The sequence below is a fragment of the Carcharhinus amblyrhynchos genome, chromosome 5 (genome assembly GCF_965287045.1).
Source record: "Carcharhinus amblyrhynchos chromosome 5, sCarAmb.v2.hapA, whole genome shotgun sequence".
In the NCBI taxonomy this organism is placed as follows: Eukaryota; Metazoa; Chordata; class Chondrichthyes; order Carcharhiniformes; family Carcharhinidae; genus Carcharhinus; species Carcharhinus amblyrhynchos.
Window position 1 is genome coordinate 72,892,877 of NC_137328.1, and position 21,707 is coordinate 72,914,583.

Sequence of the window (21,707 nt, forward strand, 5' to 3'; positions counted from 1 at the left end):
GTAACATTTATTTATAAAGAGGCCAACATTTTTATTGCCAATCCCTCACTGTCCTTGAGAAAGTGTGCTGAGCTGCCTTCTTGAAACACTGCAGTCCATGTGGTGTAGGTACACTTGGCATTGTTACAACCAACCTGTCAGCTGCATTGACTGAAGACACAACATTCAACTTGTAATTTTATTTTGGCAAACCTTGCAAGATGAGGCCAAAATATGAATCTTAAATTAGTTTGGAGATTGTGGTTGCAACCATATGTTTGGAAAACCACTTAGTTTTTCAAAACTAAGTTGTATTTATAAAGGGATTTTAATGTAATAAAACATTTCAAAGTACTTCACAGTAGCATTATAAAACAGAGTATGATGCCAAGACACAGAAGGGGATGCTCAAACAGACGACTGCAACCTTAGTCAAAGAGATAGGAGGAAAGCAAGGTAGAGAGGCAGAGAGGTTTTGGGAGTGAATTCCAGAGTTTTGGGCTTTAGCAGCAAAAGGAATGGCCACCCATGATAAAGTGATTTAAAATTAGGGATGCACAAGAGACTGGAATTTAAGAAGTGCAGAATTCTTGGAACTAGGGAGGGCTTGAGGCCATGAAGGAATTTGAAAACAAGCTGGAGAATTTTCAAGAAATGGTGTTGCTTAGGCAGTAGCCAATATCGCTCAGCAGCACAGGGGTGATAGGTGAACATAATTTGGTGTGATTAAGGATATGGGTAGCAAGGTTTTGGATGACCTCAGGTTTGCAGAGTGTAAATGTGGGAAACTGGCCAGGATTCTTTTGGAATAATCTAATCTAGAGGTAACAAAGACAGATCAGGGTTTGAGCAGCAGACTGGCTGAGAAGGGTGAAGAGATAGAAATGGTTGATGTTAGTGGTGATACAGATATGTGGAAGGAAACTCATTTTAGAACCAGAGGAGTCTGGTTCAGCCTCTGATGAAACTGATGGCATAGTTTGTCTTGGAGGCTGAGGCAATGGCTTTGGTCCTCTGGATATTTAATTGGAGGAAATTTCTGCTGGTCTGGATTATTGAACAAGTGGTCTGAGTTTCAGGATGAATTTTTGAAAGAAGTGATGGTTAAGTAGAGTTGCGCGTTGTTGGTGCATATGTGGAAACTGAAATGTTTGCAATGAAATATGTTTTTGCCGACACAATAGTTGAGAAAGCCCATCAATGCCTCTATTTCCTCAAAACACAGGAAATCTGGCATATCAGCTACGAGTCCCACCAACGTTTACAGATGCACCATAGAAAGCATTCATTCTGATTGTATCATAACTTGGTATGGCTCCTGCTCTGCCCAACACCGTAAGAAACTACAAAAGGCCATGAAGGTAGTCCAATCCATCAGGCAAACCAGCCTCCTATCCATTTACTCTGTCTACACTTCCCACCGCCTCGGCAAAGCAGCCAGCATAATTAAGGACTCCACGCACCTCAGACATTCTGTCTTCCACCTTCTTCCATCGGGAAAAAGGTAAAGAAGTCTGAGGTCACACACCGACTGACTCAAGAACAGCTTCTTCTGTGCTGTCATCAGACTTTTGATAGACCTACTTCGCATTATGTTGATCTTTCTCTACACCCGACCTATGATTGTAACGCTACATTCTGCACTCTCGCCTTTGCCTTCTCTATGAACGATATGAGTGTCTGTATAGTGTGCAAGAAACAATACTTTTCACTGGATACTAATACATGTGACAAATCAATCAAACTAAAAGCTAAGCTACAAAGTAGATTCAATTCAGCATGTCACGCACTTTCAGATTTTTTTTGTCTTCGGTCATAATTTTCAGATTGTTTTTGTCTTCACTTACTCATCCCTGTGTTAACTCTGCTTCTCTCTCCGTGGATGCTGCCAAACTTACTGAGTATTTCTCATTTTCTGGTTTTAGTTCAGCTTTTTAGCATCAGCAGTATTTTGTTCTTCCATTAGATGGCACCGTTGAAACAGGCCAGAATAATTCTTAAGCTATGTTGTGGATGTTAATAAATGGTATTCTTGGTTTGCTACTGTTTATGAAAATAAATTCAGTTATTTTAGGGATCTGACAGGAAATTAATTTTGAGCTAAACTTCAGTAAACAGGAGAGAGCATGAGCCGTATTGTACACTAATAACTCAGAAAATAGATCTGCATTAAATAAGTACATTCTGTATTAATCATTTGAAGCTTTCTAGATGTTAACGGCAAGGATGCTGTCATGTCCTGTACCACCATGTCATATTATAAACTTTCAGACAACAATTAAAATTTGGACACAAATCAGTTTTACAAATCGTGTGACATGGCATTTGGGCTACAGACAGTAACAAGTTACAATTGAATATATAATTAAATCTGGATATTGTCTTGCTGCATTTGGACATTGACTGCTTTTGCATCTGAGGAGTTGTGAACGGTGCTGAAAATTGTGCAATCATCAACGAACATTACCTCTTTTTGACCCTATGATGAAAAGCAGGTAATTGATGAAGCAACTGAAAATGGCATACCCTGAGGAACCCCTGCAGTGATGTCCTAAGACTGAGATGATGACCTCCAACAACCACAACCTTCTTCCTTTGTGCTAGGTTCGACTCCAACTAGCGGAGTATTTGCCCCGATTCCCATTGACTCCAGTAAATGCTGCTTTAATATCACAGTCACTCTCATCTCACTTCTGGCATTCAACTCTTTGGTCCATGTTCGAACCAAGGCTCTTATAAGGTCAGGAGCTGAGTGACCCTGGCAGAACCCAAATTGAGCATTGGTGAGCTGCTTGATAGCACTGTTGATGACCTCTTCCGTCACTTAACTGATGATTGAGAATAGACTAATGGAGTAGTAATTGACGAGTTGGATTTGCCCTGATTTTTGTGTACAAGATAATTTTCCACTTTGCTAGATAAATGCCAGTGTTGCAGCTGTACTGGAAGAATTTGGCTAGGGGCACGGCAAGTTCTGGAGCACAAATCTTCAGTACTTTGCCAGAATATTGTCAGATCCCATTGCATTTGCAGTATTCAGTGCCTTCACCTATTTCTTGATATCACGTGGAGCAATATAAATCAAAATTGACTGAGATAGGCTGAGAAAGTTGGAATTTACAACAGTGGTATACAGTGGGATAAATAAATTGAGCTGAAGCAACAATGAATAGAGCAGCAGTAGAAGTGCTGCAGTTGATTTCAACATCCTGGATTAGCTAACCAGCAGTGCATCCTGGAAAGGGAACTTTGGTGAATTTTAAGGAGTGCAGAAATCGGCTCAATTGTGATGTACCCATGTTCATAGGTTGCTTGCCTGCCCACGTATGAAAATTGGCTATTTTTGTGATGACATCAGTAGGACCTAGAACCCTCACCTTGCAATTTTAAGAAAAGAATTAGCCAAACAGTAACTACAAAATTAATCTTCTGTCACACTGGAACAGATAAAGAATCACCTTTCTAAAAACAAAACCAATTGCTCCCTGGAGACTATCAGTTAGTCTGACAATTGACAGGCCTTGAATTGGTCTCTTCTACAATTTTCTATATTCCTCTATTTGTGTGCCATGTCTCAAAAGTACTGTAGTGCATTGAAGGAAATTAGTATAGCATATTTTTTAAAAAAACAGATTCTCATATGGCTGGAAGCTACTTTATGATTTTAACTGTTTTAAATGTGTGAAATTCGTATTGCCATGGAATTTCAGTCACACGTGAAACTTACTTGCTGTTTACAATGCTAAAACTAGAAAATGCTGGAAATACTCAACTGGCCTGGCAACACCTAGTGAGAGAAACCAGGTTATTGTTTCAGGCTGATAGCCTGTTTTTTTTTAGCAGTAATTCAGAGATGCTTGTGTTTTTAAATTGCTTTAAATAAAACTCTTTATAGTTGCTTTCCTTGTAAATTAACAATGATTTTTCTTTCGTTTTTCAGAATCCAATTTGGACCGTTGTGGTTTCAGGGGTTCATCTCATCTAGGAATTCCGTATAATCAGTCAAAGGTTAGATGGACTGTGCAAAGCAGCTGTGTGAATCCAATCCTTTATTCAGAGACCCGAGGAAAAATTTCTGCTTAATTTCCATAAAAGGACCCACAAGTAATTTTGGGTTGATTTAAGTGGAATTTGAGGTTTCACGGGTCACTTTCTGTGGAACTTTACTGTTTTTGCTTTAATTTCCGTCCATATGTAGCTTCCTAGAAGTCTGCATTTAGCAACATGTGATCATAAAAAAAGTTCCTAAATGCAGTTGAGTTTCACTGTTACCTTGAGATATTTTGGCTTGTATGAACAGCAATCAGCTTGGGTGGCACAGTGGTTAGCACTGCTGCCTCACAGCACCAGGGACCTGGGTTCAATTCCTGGCTTGGATCAGTGCCTGTGTGGAGTTTGCATGTTCTCCCCATGTCTGCGTGATTTTCCTCTGGATGTTCTGGTTTCTTCCCATAGTCCAAAAGACGTGCTGGTTAGGTTCATTGGCCATGCTAAATTCTCCCTCGGTGTACCCGAACAAGTGCTGGAATGTAGTGACTAAGGGATTACAGTTGCCAATGGTAAGGCATTTAAAATTAGGGTTGCTCAACAAGCCAGATGTCCCAATGAGCGCAGAGTTCCTGAAGATTTGCAGGGCTGGAGGAGACTACAGAGATGGGGCAACAAGGATGAGAATTTTAAAATTGAAGCTAGACGGCGTTGTAGGTCAATAAGCACATGGGTAATAGGTGATTGGGACGTGGCCTAGATATTGACTTGGACAGCAGAGTTTTGGACTTTTTCAAGATTACGGAGGGTAGAGTATAGAAAGTTAGCTGGAAGTGCACTGGATAATCAAGACCAGAGGTAACAAAAGAATGGATGTGTTTCAACAGCGATAAGCTGAGGCAGAACCTTATAGGTGGAACCTTATAGGTGATAACGTAGATATCTGGTGGAAGGTCATCTTGGGTATCAACTGTGACACCAGGTTGTGAACAATTTGTGATTAAGTTGCTAGCAACAGAATAGCGTTTGTGACCCAAAGGCAATGGCTTTGGTCTTCCAAATATTTAATTGGAGAAAATTCCTGCTCATTAAGCACTGGATGTCAATCAAGCAGTCTGATAATTTAGTTACAGTGGATGAGTTGAGAGGTTGAACTGGGTGTCATCAAAATGCATATGAAACTTAGCGCTCAGTAATCAACTCCCAATGCTGTGACCCCCTCCATCACAAATTAATTTACCCTTGTTTGTATACCCAGTCAAAGTTCATGGTCCAAAACCTTGCTTATCCACAGTTAAAAATGGTATACTTCTCAACTAAACACCTGAATCTGTATCCTTGTTGACTTCTTGATTTCCCAGCAATCAAGCATTGAATTCAAAATCTATGTACTCATTTATAACTCTCTTCCTGGCCTCACTTTACCGTTGCAATTTCATCTAGCCCAGCACACAACCTGATTTTTCAGCTTTGACCTCTGCTACATGTCCCTTCAGTAACACAGCCTTCTGATGTTTAGGCTCTACAACCTTGAATGTTCTTCATAAATCCTTTCATGTGGCTTTCCCATTCCTCAACTTCATCTCTTTCAACATGGTGTCCAATATCTGCCCCAATTCTATGACAGTTGTATTGTTCGTGTACCTTTAAGAAAATTTTTTTTTAAACTATGATCTCTGCAGCTGTCACAGCTTCAGTGTTACCTCAGTTTACAACCTTAGCTGATGTCACGGGCACCAAGTTGTCTATGAGGAGCACTGGTGAGGCCGCAGCTGGAGTACTGTGTGCAGTTTTGGTTGCCGCACTTGCGCAAGGATATTTTGGCCTTGGAGGGAGTGCAGAGGAGGTTCACTAGGCTGATACCAGAGATGAGGGGTTTGAACTATGAAGAGAGACTAAATAGACTAGGTCTGTACTCGTTGGAGTTTAGAAGGATGAGGGGGTATCTTATAGAGACGAATAAGATAATGAAGGGGATGGATAGGGTAGAGGTAGAGAGATTCTTCCCGCTCAGAAAGGACAGCAGGACTAGAGGGCACAGCCTCAAGATAAGCGGGGGGTAGCAGTTTAGAACAGAGTTGAGGAGGAACTTCTCCACTCAAAGGGTGGTGAATCTCTGGAATTCTCTGCCCGTTGAAGTGGTGGAGGCTACCTCGCTAAGTATATTTAAGTCACGGGTAGATAGGTTTTTGGTAGGCAAGGGAATTAAGGGTTATGGGGGGAAAGTGGAACTGAGCCACTTCAGATCAGCCATGATCTTATTGAATGGCGGGGCAGGCTCGAAGGGCTAGATGGCCTACTCCTGCTCCTACTACTTGTGTTCTTAGGAGTCCTTTTATTGCTGCTTAAGTAGCTTAAACGGGAGCCTCGGGTGCTTTCTGGGATTAGTTTTAAGACCTTGCATTGTTAGGAGGAAAATTGGTTGGCAGGCCAGGTGACAGGAGCCTTTCATTTTCAGTTCTGAGCTGCAGGTTTTCAGAAGGGACAGCAAGCTGAAAAGAAGTGTTTCTCACTCTCCCTGTTTTATTTGGAAATTCTGCTGGTTATCTGAAAAGCATGTCATGCCTTTCTAAAGGGGAGAATCTGCTGTTAGTGGTTTGCCTAGAGTCTCCCTGGTGTTCTGAGAAACTATTTTGACTTCAAACTGTTCTGAGTCTATCACAGAATTCGTCCAAAGGACTCAATTCCAGTGTCATGTGAACATTAGTCTTCTGTCGAACTTGATTAAAGGAGTGTTTATGGAATTTGTTTGATTGGAACATGTTAGATATATTTGTTGAGGGTTATACATTATTGTGATATTATTTTTCTTTGTAATTAATAAAAGTTCTTGCTAATTTTCTTTCCATACATGTTAACTATATTCTTAAATAAATTTTGATAAAAGCTCCCTATTGGATCATTGGAAACATACCCAAAATGAAACCGATCATGCTTATCTTAGTGAAATTCAAAATGTAAAACTTATGATCCAGGTGGGCTCCATAAACACTATGGAGTTTTCTTCCTGAACCATAATACAATAGGAAAATGGGACTTGGTATAGGATGAGGAGTGGGCAGTAGCTAAAGCTCAAGACCCATGCCTCACACGTACAGCCCATATCCCTTGGTCATTTGATGACTCTGTTGATTGACTGGCCAAGGAGCTTGTGATTTTGCTCCTGGTTCCTATCAGACAACCTCAAAGCTATCATGAGCAAGTGCGGAAAAAAGTCCTGTTCTCATGGTAACTGAGCAGGTCAACTAATTCAAACCTTTTCTCCCCTTAGTTTTCCCTCAAGTCTAAGGGAGTTGCTCCTACCCTGGCCTTGTGTTTTTGCTTCTTGTCATTGGGACTTTTCTAATTTAGTCCTATTATCAACTGTGTTCTTGATTTCACCCTTCAAGATTTCTTGGGAACTCAACCTCTTTGAACACTAGGTGTTGACTCTGTTTTTTGGATGATATTGTCAAGGGTGCTATCTAGATAAAATAGGATGGAACTGAGGATGGATCCTTAGGAGACATTCGAGGTAATGGAGCAGGCAAAGATGCCGCTGTGAGTGATATACTGGCTACTGTTTAATAGGTAAGAATGAAACCAGGCAAGTGCATTTTGGACTGCAGTGCAGAACAGATCCATGTCAAGGGCTACAGTCAGGTCAAGGACAAGGAAGGATTGTTCACTTTTATCACAGTCATATTGGATAGTCAGTTGTGACTTTCAGAAGAGTTATTTTGTCACTCTACCAAGGGCCAAAACCTGAATGGAGGGACATTGAAGATTTGCTTGGGGGGAGTGGGTGAGCTGGTGGTTAGAATTGGATTTGTAAGATGACAATGTTCTGGATTTTAGAGGAGGAAAAGGTGGAGATGTGAAGGTAGTTTGCAAGAGTGGCAGGGTCAAGGGTAACAAGTGATTTGTGATAATACAAAGCGTGCTAACTTATTTTTATCGATATATTGTATGTAACTTAGATACAAGAAAGAAGGTATTGGGTATTACAAATTTCTAATCTCAAGGATTTAAGGGAATCGTTCCTGTTCGTTCTGTCTCCTTGAGCAAGACAAGTAAAACGCTCGTACAAGAGCAAGATACTATAACTGCTGGAAATTTGAAATAAGCGCTGAAAATACTGGACATGCTCAGCAGATCTGGCCACATCTGTCAGTGTTCCTTTGAAGAGTCACTGACCTGAAACGTTAATTCTGTTTCTCTTTCCACAAATTTTGCCAAACTAGCTGAGTATTTCAACTTGTGCCATTTTGTCTGATGGATGCTTACTGATTTTTTTTTAGGATAATGATGCACATCATTTGTATGATAGTGGTCACATAGCCATGACGTACACTGGCCTAGCTAGCCTGGTGATCCTTGGAGATGATCTGAAACGGGTAAATAAAGAAGCATGTCTGGCAGGGCTTGAAGCTCTCCAACTGGAAGATGGCAGGTAAAGTGAAATCTTTTTTGTCTCATTTTGAACAAGTTTCTCCAGTACTTTGAAACCTATTATGAATTGACTTAGTGGTGGCACTTAAATGCTGGCATAGTTACGTTCTGTAGATTATAGCAGAGTTCATGTTTTGCTCACCTGGACTTTTTGCTGCCTGTGAGTAGTATGAGATTGTGTTTCTTATGAAACTGAAATGATTAAACTCGTATCCATAACTTGAATAATGTTCTGACCCACAATCATGGTTACCTCTGCTTTTGCCCCATTCCTCTGTCTTTTTTTCTCTTTTTCTTCAAACTTCAACTTATCCTATAGTTTGGTTCCTGTGGCAAATTGCTAAGACTTATATTCAACAAATCTTTTCTTTCACGAGCCTGTGTGGTTATTGTTACGTTCCTAGCCTAAAGCCAGAAATGTGTAGGAGGTCTGGTTAGGGTTAAAGTAGATTCAAGGTACCTACTTTTGACATAAAGTCACAAGATTCTGTGGGATATGAGCAAACGCAACAAAATTTACTATAGAAAGTTAGATCTACAATTTCTATATATGTGCTTTATACCTCAACATCCAGAATGAAGATGAGGTACATATGAATTAACAGACAAATTGTGATTGAATCACGGTGCACATCAAATGGCAGATGCTTTTAAGACAGATTCCACAAATTTATCAGCAAGCCATCAGGGACACTGGTTCACCAAATTTCCTTAAAATTCTATCTCCATCATGAATGATTCCAATTCCGCACTTTTGAAGACCTAGCCTCAGAACGCCCTCAGAGTTGCTCTGACTCAGACGGCCTCAACAACTGATCATCTCCTAATAGTTTAATCTCGTTTTCTGAGACTGCGTTCCCCAGGATTCCAGAGACTGCTTGTAAGCATTTAACTACTGGCACAATTTCAGCTTTTTACCAAGCAGTTAGCTTCACCAAGCTAGCACTACCTCTGAATTTCTCTGAGCTCCGATCTTTTTCAATTGCCCCAACTAAGTATTGCTTAAGAGCTTGCTTGACCCCACTCTGAGCTACACTGAACTCAGCGGCTCCCAGGGTTTCTTTTTAGCCCCAACCTTTTCAACAGCACAGAGCCAGTAAACACCTTCTGAGCCTCCCCCCCTAGTCCCAACTGCAGATTCAGCTATGAAACTTTTTAAGTCATTGGGTCTGGAATTGCTCTTTCCTGTCAACTATGGCCACTTGCAACTTTGTCTAATCAGCAAGACAGCAACAGATTGCATTGCTATATCACTAGACAGGCAGCTCTTGCCTCTTGAAGATGTGTGACACCTCCTAATTGAGTGCCAAGCTTGCCTCCTATCTACTTAAATTATTTGTATTTGAAGGTCATATTGTATGTGACACAACATTTCATCCAAGAATTCATCTGAGTGCCTTAATTCTTGACGCTGCGTTGAAAATCTGACCCCTTATTTTCAACATTTAAGTTTTCTATTGAAGAATGAAACAACTGCAAAATCAAGTCCGTTAGTTGCAGCAGTATTTCTTTTTCTTTGATTTTCTCTTTGTCTTGCAGTTTTTATGCAGTGCCAGAAGGAAGTGAAAATGACATGAGGTTTGTGTATTGTGCCACATGTATCTGCTATATGCTTAATGACTGGTCAGGAATGAACACCAAGAAAGCCATAGAATATATCCGGAGAAGCATGGTAAGTGTGAAAAGAGAAGAAAATGAGATCTGTAATCTGAATAAATTTTTGAGCTATTGAATTTTAAGACTTGTTCTATTCAATGGTTCAAAAGATTGTAATTTTCAAAACTTTAGCTCATGAAATTTATCTCCGTAGCACAAATATTAACACAAATGGAAAACTACAGTCCTTAATAACGGAGGCAGATGTTTTTATGACTTTTGCTAGTCATTGATTTGGAGATTACCAAGCAGAAAATGTAATTATATGCAACAAAATCAAATATAACACAATCCTGCTAGTGACATTTTAATAACTATTGCAGTTTGTGCTTGGTAACCTTGTTTATGTTATACCTTAATAAAAAATGTCCATGCTATTCAACTGGAAATTAAGATGCATGTCTACTGGTTGCTTGAGTCAACTTTGTAGAGTTTTTTTAAAAATTACTTAATTGGTATTATTTTGTTCTGTTCCAAAAAGGTTGTTCTAATGCCCTGACTCTTCCTTCCCAAGACCAGAATTATCCAGTCCTACCAGCAGCAGGCATTGTTACAAGTCACTGTCCAAATTTTCCTGTCCTGCCCACATCAATGCCTGTCACTGGTTGGACCAGAAATCCCACTCTTAGAATTGGAGCAATTTTAGTTTTAGCTACCAGTAGCTAAGAATTAGGTACAAGTAATTAAATATTGGGCACCCATATTTCTTTATTCCTTACTGTAGTAAGAGATTCACCTGGGATGCTGTTTAAACTTTTCTGTAACGTACTCTTAATCTGTGAAATTTGGGATAAATTCATTTTATATATTGACATCTTGGAACAAATGGAAGCTTTGCAAAATGAATACTCTATGGATTAATTAAACTGCTTGAATATTAATACTACGCAAAGATATTGTAATAAAATTAGTCTAACAGCAATAGATTGTAATTAATAGGAAACACAGTAACGTGACGAGTATAGATTTTAGATCTAGATACCTGAAGCTGTTTTTTGACTTTACGCAGTTGTATTGAAATCTTCATGATGGACACTACTTTGTGTTTTAATACAGTCAATTTTGTAGCCTAAGAGCTAACATTTTCTCAATGGTTTAAAATATACAGAGCAGCGAGGTAGCAGTCCAAACACGCCAACATATGAATCATACCCATTCCGTGTGTCCGTACACATTATGCGCTAATAATATGCTACCGGTCTTGGGGATGATGCTGGGGGTTCTATGATGAAGTGACATAGGTGAACATTTTGTTCATTGGAGGGATAATTCAGGGAAGATGAAGCATTCAGTTATGGCAAAAACCATAGTTCTTTGATTCACTTTGTGATTGTATTTTTGATGGCACTTGGAAGTAACAAGTCTTTTTTTGCTTTACTGAGCTTACTGGCTGGCCATTGAAGAATTGTTTACAGTAAGCATGAAATGATAATTTGTTGATGCTTCCTCTATCCTGTAAATACAGGAACCTTTGAGTGAGTGTATGTATCTATTTGTTACCCAAAGTTACATTTACCATTGAATTACCACTGTAGAAAAATGCACAGCAACGGTCAAAATATTCATTGGATATCATCTTTGTTGTTAAATGTTTTTTGAAAAATTCTGAAACTAATCGTTGCAGGCACTTAGTTGATTCCTCAAAGTTTCATGTATTTTTAATGTGTCCATTATTTAGGTAACAGTAAAAATTAATGTTGGGGATTAAGCATTAGCACACTGTTGTAGATCAGTACAAATTATATTACTGCCTATAGATTTGCTTTCCTTTTTTTTCCATAGGAATAATGGTAGGAAGGATTATTACTTGCGTGGAGAAAAACTGCAGCAGGCAACGGTGCAGAGGGACCTTGGGGTCCTTCTGCATGAGTCGCAAAAACCCAGCTTGCAGGTGCAGCAGGTGGTCAGGAAGGCGAATGGGATGCTGGCCTTCATCGCGAGGGGGATTGAATATAAAAGTAGGGAGGTCTTGCTGCGGCTGTATAGGGCATTGGTGAGGCCACAGCTGGAGTACTGTGTGCAGTTTTGGGCGCCGTACTTACGCAAGGATATTTTGGCCTTGGAGGGAGTGCAGAGGAGGTTTACTAGGATGCTGCCGGAGTTGAGGGGGTTGAGCTATGAGGAGAGGCTGAATAAACTAGGCTTGTACTCGTTAGAGTTTAGAAGAATGAGGGGAGATCTCTTTGAGACGTGTAAGATGATGAATGGGATGGATAGGATAGAGGTGGAGAGACTCTTCCCGCTCAGAAAGGATAGTAGGACTAGGGGGCACAGCCTCAAGATAAAGGGGGGGGCAGTTTAGAACGGAGTTGAGGAGGAACTTCTTCACTCAAAGGGTGGTGAATCTCTGGAATTCTCTTCCCGTTGAAGTGGTGGAGGCTACCTCGCTAAATATTTTTAAGACGCGGGTTGATGGGTTTTTGATAAGAGAGGGGATTAAGGGTTATGGGGAGAGGGTGGGAATGTGGAACTGAGCCGCGACAGATCAGCCATGATCATATTGAATGGCGGGGCAGGCTCGAAGAGCTAGTTGGCCTACTCCTGCTCCTATTTCTTATGTTCTTATTTGGCAACATATCTGTTATAACATGGGTACCTGGATGAGTGGGTGACATGCTAAATACAGATTGACTCTATCTAACCTGGTAACCCTTCGTCACGATCTGCTCGGGCGTAAGAAGCTTTGTGGATGTAACATTACAATTTTTGGCAACATTGAGACTGTATACTGTGTTTTACTGTGGTTCTGATAACTAGGAATGAAGCATCCCCTTGGAATGCCAGTGAATGCTAAATCCCTAGTTACCAAACAAGAAAAGGTTATTTCAAGTATCACAGCATTGTTAGTACCCCAAGACCTTTTCATTGTATTGTCCTCCTGATTTTATCTGTGGCTTTGTGGTGCTTCCACAGCAATAAAACCTATTGGAAACAAGTAAAAGTTTTAAAGCTTAAGTTTAAAGTTTATTTATTAGTGTCACAAGAGGGTTTACTTTTGCACTGCAATGAAGTTACTGTGAAAATTCCCTTGTTGCCACACTCCGGTGCTTTTTGGATACATTGAAGGTGAATTTTAGCATGGCCAATACACCTAACCAGCACGTCTTTGGACTATGAGAGGAAACCAGAGCATCTGGAGAAAACCCACGTAGACACAGGGTGAATGTGTAGACTCCACACGCACAGTGACCCAAGCTGGGAATCAAACCCAGGTCCTTGGTGCTGTGAGGCAGCAGTACTAGCCATTGTGCCACCCATAAGTCATACTTGTTCTGCGACCAGCACCGAGGCTCCTCCTTTGATGTTGATGCTGCTTGCATTTGTAGAATTGCTGTAATGTATCGCTGTGTAACTCCACTAAACCCAAAGTTGATAAAAAGATATTTTACTTGTTGCATGACTGTCCTTTGTGTTCTTTTCCCCCTCTACTATCGGTAATTATGGTTAAAAATCAGAGTTTTGTTTGACCACCTATTTCACTTCCACAAGCATTGATTTTTGAAATTATTTTTGCCTTTTAGTCTTAAATCAAATCAAGTAACAACAAATAAGAGAGAATATTCGGAAGGAGAATGAATAAACATGACAATGCTGTTCTTTTACATGTCTTTGAATTAGACAAAGGTGAGAGGAGACTTAAGTTATTAGCTGAGGCATTGAACCAGAGGCATTGAAACAAAGGCATTGAACTTGTTTTACAGTTCTAAATAGAATCAGAATTGTGGGACATCATGGACTCTTTGCTACATTAATCTCCAATAGATACTGGCTATATGATAGAATATTCCTCTTCCTTCATGCAGAATTTCCTCAGTTTTATACATTTTCTCTAAGATGAAAAGTTCAAAATTTTTGGCAGTTTGAATTGCATTGCTTTGAGGAAAGGTACGCATATTGAGATCAAGATTTGACTCTCGAGTTAAAGGTCACATATATAAAATTTTTGGAGAATAAGATTATCATTATATTTTTCTTTCTGATCTTAAATTATACTCCAACTCTAGTAGCTTTAATGATTTGTTGCCAGTATTCATCGTAATACTTCCCCATTACACATAACAGATTAAGACTAGGCTTTCTGTGGTTTCTGTTTTTATAAATAACCTTGCTTTTATGTTTTTATACATGTTTGGATTACAGTATTTGCACAAAACTAATGGACAAACTTTCAATTTAAAGTTACTTTTTAACATAAAGCATTTATCATTTTTCTTTATGTAAGAAGTGAGCGCTTCACAGGAATAATCCTTTTTGGTCGATACTTCAGCATAGCTGCCAACTAATGTTGTTTCAGGCTAACAGGAATATAGGAGCAGAGGGACCTCAAAGTTCAAGTGCATATTTCTCTGAAGGTGGCCAGGCAATTTGGAATTGTTGTTAAGAAGATTTGTAGGATCCTAGGGTTTCTAAAGAGAGGCATAGAGTATAAATGTAAGAAAATGATGCTATACCTCTATAAATCATTAGTCAGGCCACATTTGCAGTATTGTGTTCAGTTCTGGGCACCCTGTCTAAGGAAGGATGTTAAAGTCCTAGAGAGAGTGCAAAGGAACTTTACTAGAATGATACGAGGAATTCTAGATACAAAGAAAGATTAAAGAAATTGGGCTTATTCTCCTTGGAGCAGAAGATTGAGGTAACTTTACAAGGTGTTCAAAATTGTGAACAGTTTTGACAGGGTAATGAAGGCTATTCTGTTTCCACTAGTTTGTATGTCAGTGAATAGGGGTCACAGTTTCAAGATGGTCAGGAAAAGAGCTTGGAGTGAGATAAGAAGGAACTTTTTTCTGCAGAGTTGTTAAGATTGGAAAAGCACTTCCTGGGAGAATGGTTGAGGTGGATTCCATAGGAACTTTCTAAAGAGAACTGAATGTATATTTGAAAGTGATGAATTTAAAGGACTACGGAGACGGAGCTGGAGAATAGGACCATCTGGGTAGCACTTCCGGGAGCTGTACAGACAGGCACGATGGGCCACATGGCCTCCTTTGGTGCTGTAAAATTCTGTGATAAACCCCAATGTCACATGATCGCTATGGAACATCCAGTGATTTATTTCACTGCTGCTTTGTTTTGTTTTTCAATATATGGATTCTCCCTTCATGTTCATTGTTGGCAGGGCAGATTTCCAATATTTTTGGTTTTAATTTTTCCAATTCAGCTGCCTAACTCCCAAATTCTGGAAATCCCTCAAGTCTTTTTACTTCCCTACCTCATTTAAGATTCTTCTTCAAATCTAGCCCATGGTTATTTGTAATGATATCTCCTGTGGTTCATTATCAAAGTTTGTTAACACACTGTGAAGCACAGCACATTTTACTACATTAAAGTGCTATTTAAATGCAAGTGGTTGAAGAATATATGAACATGAGTAAACTATTCAGCTTTTGAGCATGTCATACTATTCAGTTACATCATGGTTAATCATTATTCCTAAATAGCCTCTGTGTTTGCTGATACTTAGGTTAGGTAAATTGACCATGCTAAATTGCCCCTTAATGTCCCAAGATTAGAGGGATTAGCGTGGTAAATACATGGGGTAAGCCTGGGTAAGAGTCGATGCAAACTCAATGGGCCGCGTGGCCGCCTCCTGCACTGTAGGGATTCGATGATTCTACCGTAGTTGCACAGATGGGCTTTATTATTCGTTTGTAGGATGTGGGTGTCATAGGCAAGCCCAAAATTCATTACTCCATCCTTAGTTGCCCTTGAGAAGATGGTGGTGATAGACTTCTTGAAATATAGCCATCTTTGTGATGAAGGTACTCCCACAGTGCTGATAGAGAGGTGGCTGGTTGCTTCAGGGCAGCATAGATTCAGATTGGATCTGATGCAGATATATGAAATAGTGAAAAGTTGGATTGCATACTCATTGAGAACATTTCAGTTTGATATATTTGGGAATATGTGGACCATGCATTTAAAGTACTCGTAGGAGTAGGCTCAATTTAAGTGCTTCTTTTCCCCAGACCACTGGAATAAGTTGTTGGCTTATGTGCAATGTCAACTTACATACCTTCAACATAGAGCTGAACTGGGCCTTGCCTGAAATAGGGATTACATGCTATAAAAGTTAAGAATTAAGCAATTAACAGAAGCTTAATAATGTCTTCAAAATTGATTTTGATCACCTCTTGGAGTTTAAGGAATTCTTCTGATTTTTGTATTTCCTTTTTAGTCCAGGTTTTTCCCCTATAGCCTTTTTCAGGAGATTACATGGCTGTTGGGACTAGGTTATCATGATGTGGATATGCCGGCGTTGGACTGGGGTAAACACAGTAAAAAGTCTGACAACACCAGGTTTAAGTCCAACCGATTTATTTGATAGTACACTCACTAGCTTTCGGGGTTCGTCCCTTCGTCAGGTGAATGGAGAGTCCTGGCCTCAGACAGAGCATATAAAGCACAGACAGTTTACAGATTACTGATTAGAATGCGAACTTTACACCTGACCTGCTGTTCAAGTCTTAAAGTGGCTGACAATGTGAGTGGAAGGAGCATTGATCACAGGTTAAAGAGATGTGTATTGTCTCCAGACAGTACAGTAAGTGAGGTTTTGCAAACCCAGGCAAGTCACGGGGGTTACAGATAGTGCGACATGAACCCAAGATCCTCGTTGAGACCGTCCTCTTGTGTGCGGAACTTGGCTATCAGTCTCTGCTCAGTGACTCTGCGCTGTTGTGTGTCTTGAAGGCCGCCTTGAAGAATGCTTACCCGAAGATCAGAGGCTGAATGCCCGTGTGATCAGTGCTCCTTCCACTCACATTGTCAGCCACTTTAAGACTTGAACAGCAGGTCAGGTGTAAAGTTCGCATTCTAATCAGTAATCTGTAAACTGTCTGTGCTTTATACGCTCTGTCTGAGGCCAGAACTCTCCATTCACCTGACGAAGAGACGAACCCCGAAAGCTAGTGAGTGTACTATCAAATAAATTGGTTGGACTTAAACCTGGTGTTGTCAGACTTTTTACTGGGACTAGGTTGTGCCTGGACTGATGATGCTCCAGGCATGAATATGGAACAGACTTGATTGAACAGCAGACCTTGCTCTACTTGTTCTTTTGTATGTATGTGCTACTGATTTCTAACTAGTTAAAACTGCATGGCACACTAGCACAGACTTCTGGTAGGCTTTGCTTGTCCAGTGGGTTTTTTTTGGAGTCAAATTTAAGCAAATCCAGTCCCAGTGACGTATCTACTTCACTTTATTCCATTAATGAGCCAATCGTGAACAGTGCTCTCAAGTATTACAAATCCATATGCCTCAAGTTTAAGATTATTGAGTGTGCCATAGTATCAGCATTTTCTTATTGTCAGGCACGCTACCTTGGAGACAATTCAGCTCCTTTAGCAACTTCACGACACACGACAGTGTTGACACCACTGACTCTTGAAGCTTGGGTCCGGTGAAGCCAAGAGTTGCCCAAAAATAAATGCTGGATTTGCTACAACAGATGACTAGGACGAATGGTAAATCTAGTGTGTGCCTGAAAAACATGCCCTGACACCCAGTGGACATTTCATAGAATCTTGACAGAAAAATCTATTTGTTAAAGTGTAGATATTTCACATTTTAAAGAGTCCTTTGAAAATCTGTCCCCTCAACAAATGTTTTCTTAAAATGCAATAGGTGTAGGTTACACCTATTCTCTACAAGAGTCAGATAGCTGTCAGGGAAGAGCTGATTTTAGTTGCAAAACCTGCATAAACTTCTCCATTCTTAGAATGCTAGTTATACTGCAGAACAGCCAGTCATGTGAATCTGCAACAAGGCCAGTAATAAAATCTTGGGATTCAGTGCCAGGCGATGTTATCACTCTAATAATGTTAGTGGCCATCGTGCTAGAATTATATGTTGTCTTTAGAACTAAAACTGAATTATTTAAGGGAATTCGCTGAGATTTCTTGAAATGTGAGATTTTAAAATTGAGAAAACAGCCAGTCATTGTTGGTGTTTGGCTTTCCAAGATAGTATCTTATGCGATATGAATTCTAAGGCTGTTGACAAGAAACAAGTTGCAACTTTGATCTTCCACAGCATCATCAAGAAAACAGATGAGGGTGCACCTCCAAGCAAGCTGAGGTGTTAGGCGTTAAATGTTTGATTTTAAAATCTTTACCTGTCAAGGGAACAAGTAAAGTATTTCTGAGCACCAACCATTTGTGCCTCAACAGTGTGACACAATTTGAGCAGAGATTCTCCCAAATCCTTGTTCTATGTTGGTACTTGGTCTCCTGTCCCAGGAAAAAATAATGCTCAAACTACAGCAGAATCAGAATTTGTGCTAATTGAGCTATGTGTATATTCACTACAGTCAACACTTTGACACTCTATGGCGCCACTCCCATCAATATGTTCATTTCAACTGCTTGACACCCAGCACCTGGACTGACAGAAATAGGCGAACAACTGTATAATCATATTTAGTAATTAGAGCGATTTTAAAAAAAAACAGGGAGCTGGCAGCATTGACAACAGGGGGAAATATCTTACAGTTGACTTGCAAAAATGCTGGTATATGCTGGAGTTTGCAAAAGATATAGTCAATCATTCAAAGACTGTGGTAATTAGCAATTGTATTACGTGTTTAAAATGTGATCTGCATCGTTTGTTCTTCCTGTGTGTAACATCCATGTTGCAGTGATATATGATTTATGCATTAAGCTGCTTCTTGGGTAGAAATTTGTACCGCTATATGGACAATGACTTACAGGTTAGAATTTTTTTTAAACTTTCAGTATTTATATAGAAGTGAAATATTTACAAATTGTGAAATGACATCCCATGAGATGCTTGGAGTGTATATTTTTCCCACTCTGTTCCCCAACTACAAAATTGCTACTACTGGCAAGAATGCTATTAATGTAATGCTTTTACCATTCAAGTCAGTAACCATCTTTCAGATCACACATTTTAATCTTTTAGCCTCTGAACAAGCTGCCAATAGTAACATCGGCCATTCAACCCATTAAAATCATGGCTGATTAGTGGTGGTAAGGCCACAATCTAATATTGCCTGTCACCATAACCCTCGACTCCCTTGTCAGTCAAAAGCCTGTCTAATTCAGACTTAAGTAAGTTTAGTGGCCCAGCCTTCACGCTTTCTGTGGAAGAGAATTTCACCGCCTAACAGTCCTGAAAGAAGAAATTTCTCTTTGCCCTGGTCTTAAATGGGAGACCCCTTATTTTTGAACTGTGCCACTTGGTTCTAGATTCCCTATAAGAGAAAACACCCTCTTAGCATCCATCCTACATGGGTATGATGGGTATAGAGGGATATGGGCCAAATGTGGGCAATTAAGATTAGCTTAGGGGTTTAAAAAAAAAGGACGGCATGGACAAGTTGGACCGAATGGCCTGTTTGCCTGCTGTAAACCTCTGACTCTATCAAGTTCACTAAGAATCTTCCTTGTTTTAAAAAGATCACCTTTCATTCTTCTAAATGCTAATGAGTATAAATCCAATCTGCAAAACGTTTCCATGTAGACCAATCCCTTCATGCCAAGAAATCAATATAGCGAAGCTCAAATATATAATTCTTTGAGGAGACCAAAATTCTACACAGTAATCCCGATGTAGTCTCACAGATGTCCTGGCCAAATCTAAACAATTCATGCAACAGGATTGAATGCCACGGATGTACCGTGCTTCTGGCTATGCATATAAGGCAACTAAGAAGGTCCTTTTGGTAGTGTAACCTTTATTAGTTGAGTTTACTTGTCATCCCTGTGTTCACTGACTTTCAGTGCCCAATCTTTATTCTTTTGACCAGGCATCAGGAATGACGGAGGCTGAGAGGGCGACCTGATGGAAGCCTACAGGATTATGAGGGGCATGGACAGAGTGGGTAGTCAGAAAAGCTTTTTCTCAGGGTGGAAGAGTCAGTTAGTGGGGGCATAGGTTTAAGGTGCAAGGGACAAAGTTTAAAGGAGATGTACGAGGCAAGTTTTATTTTATACAGAAGATGATGGGTGCCTGGACCTCGCTGCTGGGGGAGGTGATGGAAGCAAATGTAATAGTGATTTTTAAGGGGCACCTTGACAAATACATGAATAGGTTGGGAATAGAGGGATATGGTCCCCAGAAGGATAGGGATTTTAGTTAAGTCGGGCAGCATGGTTGGTGCAGTCTTGGAGGGCTAAAGGGCCTGTCCCTGTGTTGTAATTTTCTTTGTTCTTTGTGCTGAGTTATTTCCTCCCAGTGTTTTGGGACTGTCTCTTTAAACCATAAATAGGCCCAGGAGAAATTGGATAATACCTTTAACCACATATGATTGGTTTCTTTGTATGTGCAATTATCTAATGTGCATGCTGGATTTGTGTAGCAGTGATTTGCATTAATCTAGTTGTTTCTTTTAGCTAATGGTTATTTTGCACAGTTACCACAATTCTTCCACTGTCATAGTACATTTGCCTTTATGAAAAGAGGTTAACATTATTCTGATGTGGGAAAGTCCTCAAAAAAATAATTTTTGTTCTGACAATGTTCTAAAGCTTGAGAGAAAGCTAACAGTTTTCAATTAAGTATCCAAAATGCATGTTTTAAATGTACTTCAATATTAGGTTGAAAGCAGCTTGAGCTTTTGTGCCAGTCCTCTGTGCAGTACAACAAAATAGCTTAGAAAGGCATGATGTCCTTTGCAGGGTCAGTGAAAGTGGGAAGAACTGATCCCCTAGAATGCTCGTCATCTTTTGCGCCTCCAGTTTAAGATTGAACATTAGGCAGGGATTTGTTTCTCTGCAAAAATAGAAATTCTTGTCAGTGATAATAGCAAATTTGTGGAGCATTCTTCTTTTCCACAGTTTTAATGGCAGTACTAACACACTTTTTTGAAAAGGTTAATGCCACCTTGAGGGCAGAGGAAGGTGGTAAAAACATTAAGTACTGATTTATTAATATGACCAGCTGCATTTGCTACTGCAATGATTCACGCTAGAATTGTGCATGTGTTCATGAATGAGGCTGTGGTTGTGTCTGGTTGTGACCTGATCAGTTATCCCACTGATCACAATTTATCTGACATGCATATGATTTGTAATCCTTGGGCTAGGTAATAGGTTAGCAAATTCAAGTTGAGCCTACAATATGAGGAAAAAACAAACTCAAGTCTTGATTGGTATGCTTTGATGAACAGTGAGAAATATGAATAATAATGAATGGGCAATATTAATACAAAGGATGAACTTATGCCAATACTTTCCTAGAAATATGTTATAATGGAGGGAAGATAAAGACCTCAAATGTAAAGAAATAGAATTATAGGAGGGAAAAAAATGGAATTGATGTAGAAAGCAAATTGAAAAGAAAACATAAACTGAAATAAAATCTAATTTAGATTATTAAATAATCTGATAGTCATGACAAAGACTGTTTGAAATACCAAAGTAGCACATTAAACTTATTTATTTAGAATGGGACAGTTGGTCTTTGTTGCTTGAAACCTATTACATATCTAATTTTTCCAATTCTGATGAAAAGTCACTTCTGTTTCTTTGTCTACAGATGCTGCCAGACAAGTTGACCTATTTCCAGTATTTTCTATTTTTAATTCAGTTTTCCAGCATCTTCTGTATTTTGTTTTTTTTTGTAGCCAGTGTTTTTTTTAGACATTCACCAGTATAGATTTATTTAAAGGAGTATCCTCTTTTCTCTTT

General features: G+C 39.6%; 1 protein-coding gene across 1 annotated transcript in view; it reads left to right on the plus strand.

The window, feature by feature from the left end:
- Positions 1-21,707, plus strand: part of pggt1b (protein geranylgeranyltransferase type I, beta subunit) — a 57,036-nt gene that overhangs the window by 13,600 nt on the left and 21,729 nt on the right. The window contains exons 3-5 of the mRNA XM_080188990.1: positions 3,920-3,987; positions 8,247-8,398; positions 9,937-10,069. Coding sequence (XP_080045116.1) covers positions 3,920-3,987; positions 8,247-8,398; positions 9,937-10,069 — 353 coding nt within the window. The remainder of the gene's footprint in view (positions 1-3,919; positions 3,988-8,246; positions 8,399-9,936; positions 10,070-21,707) is intronic.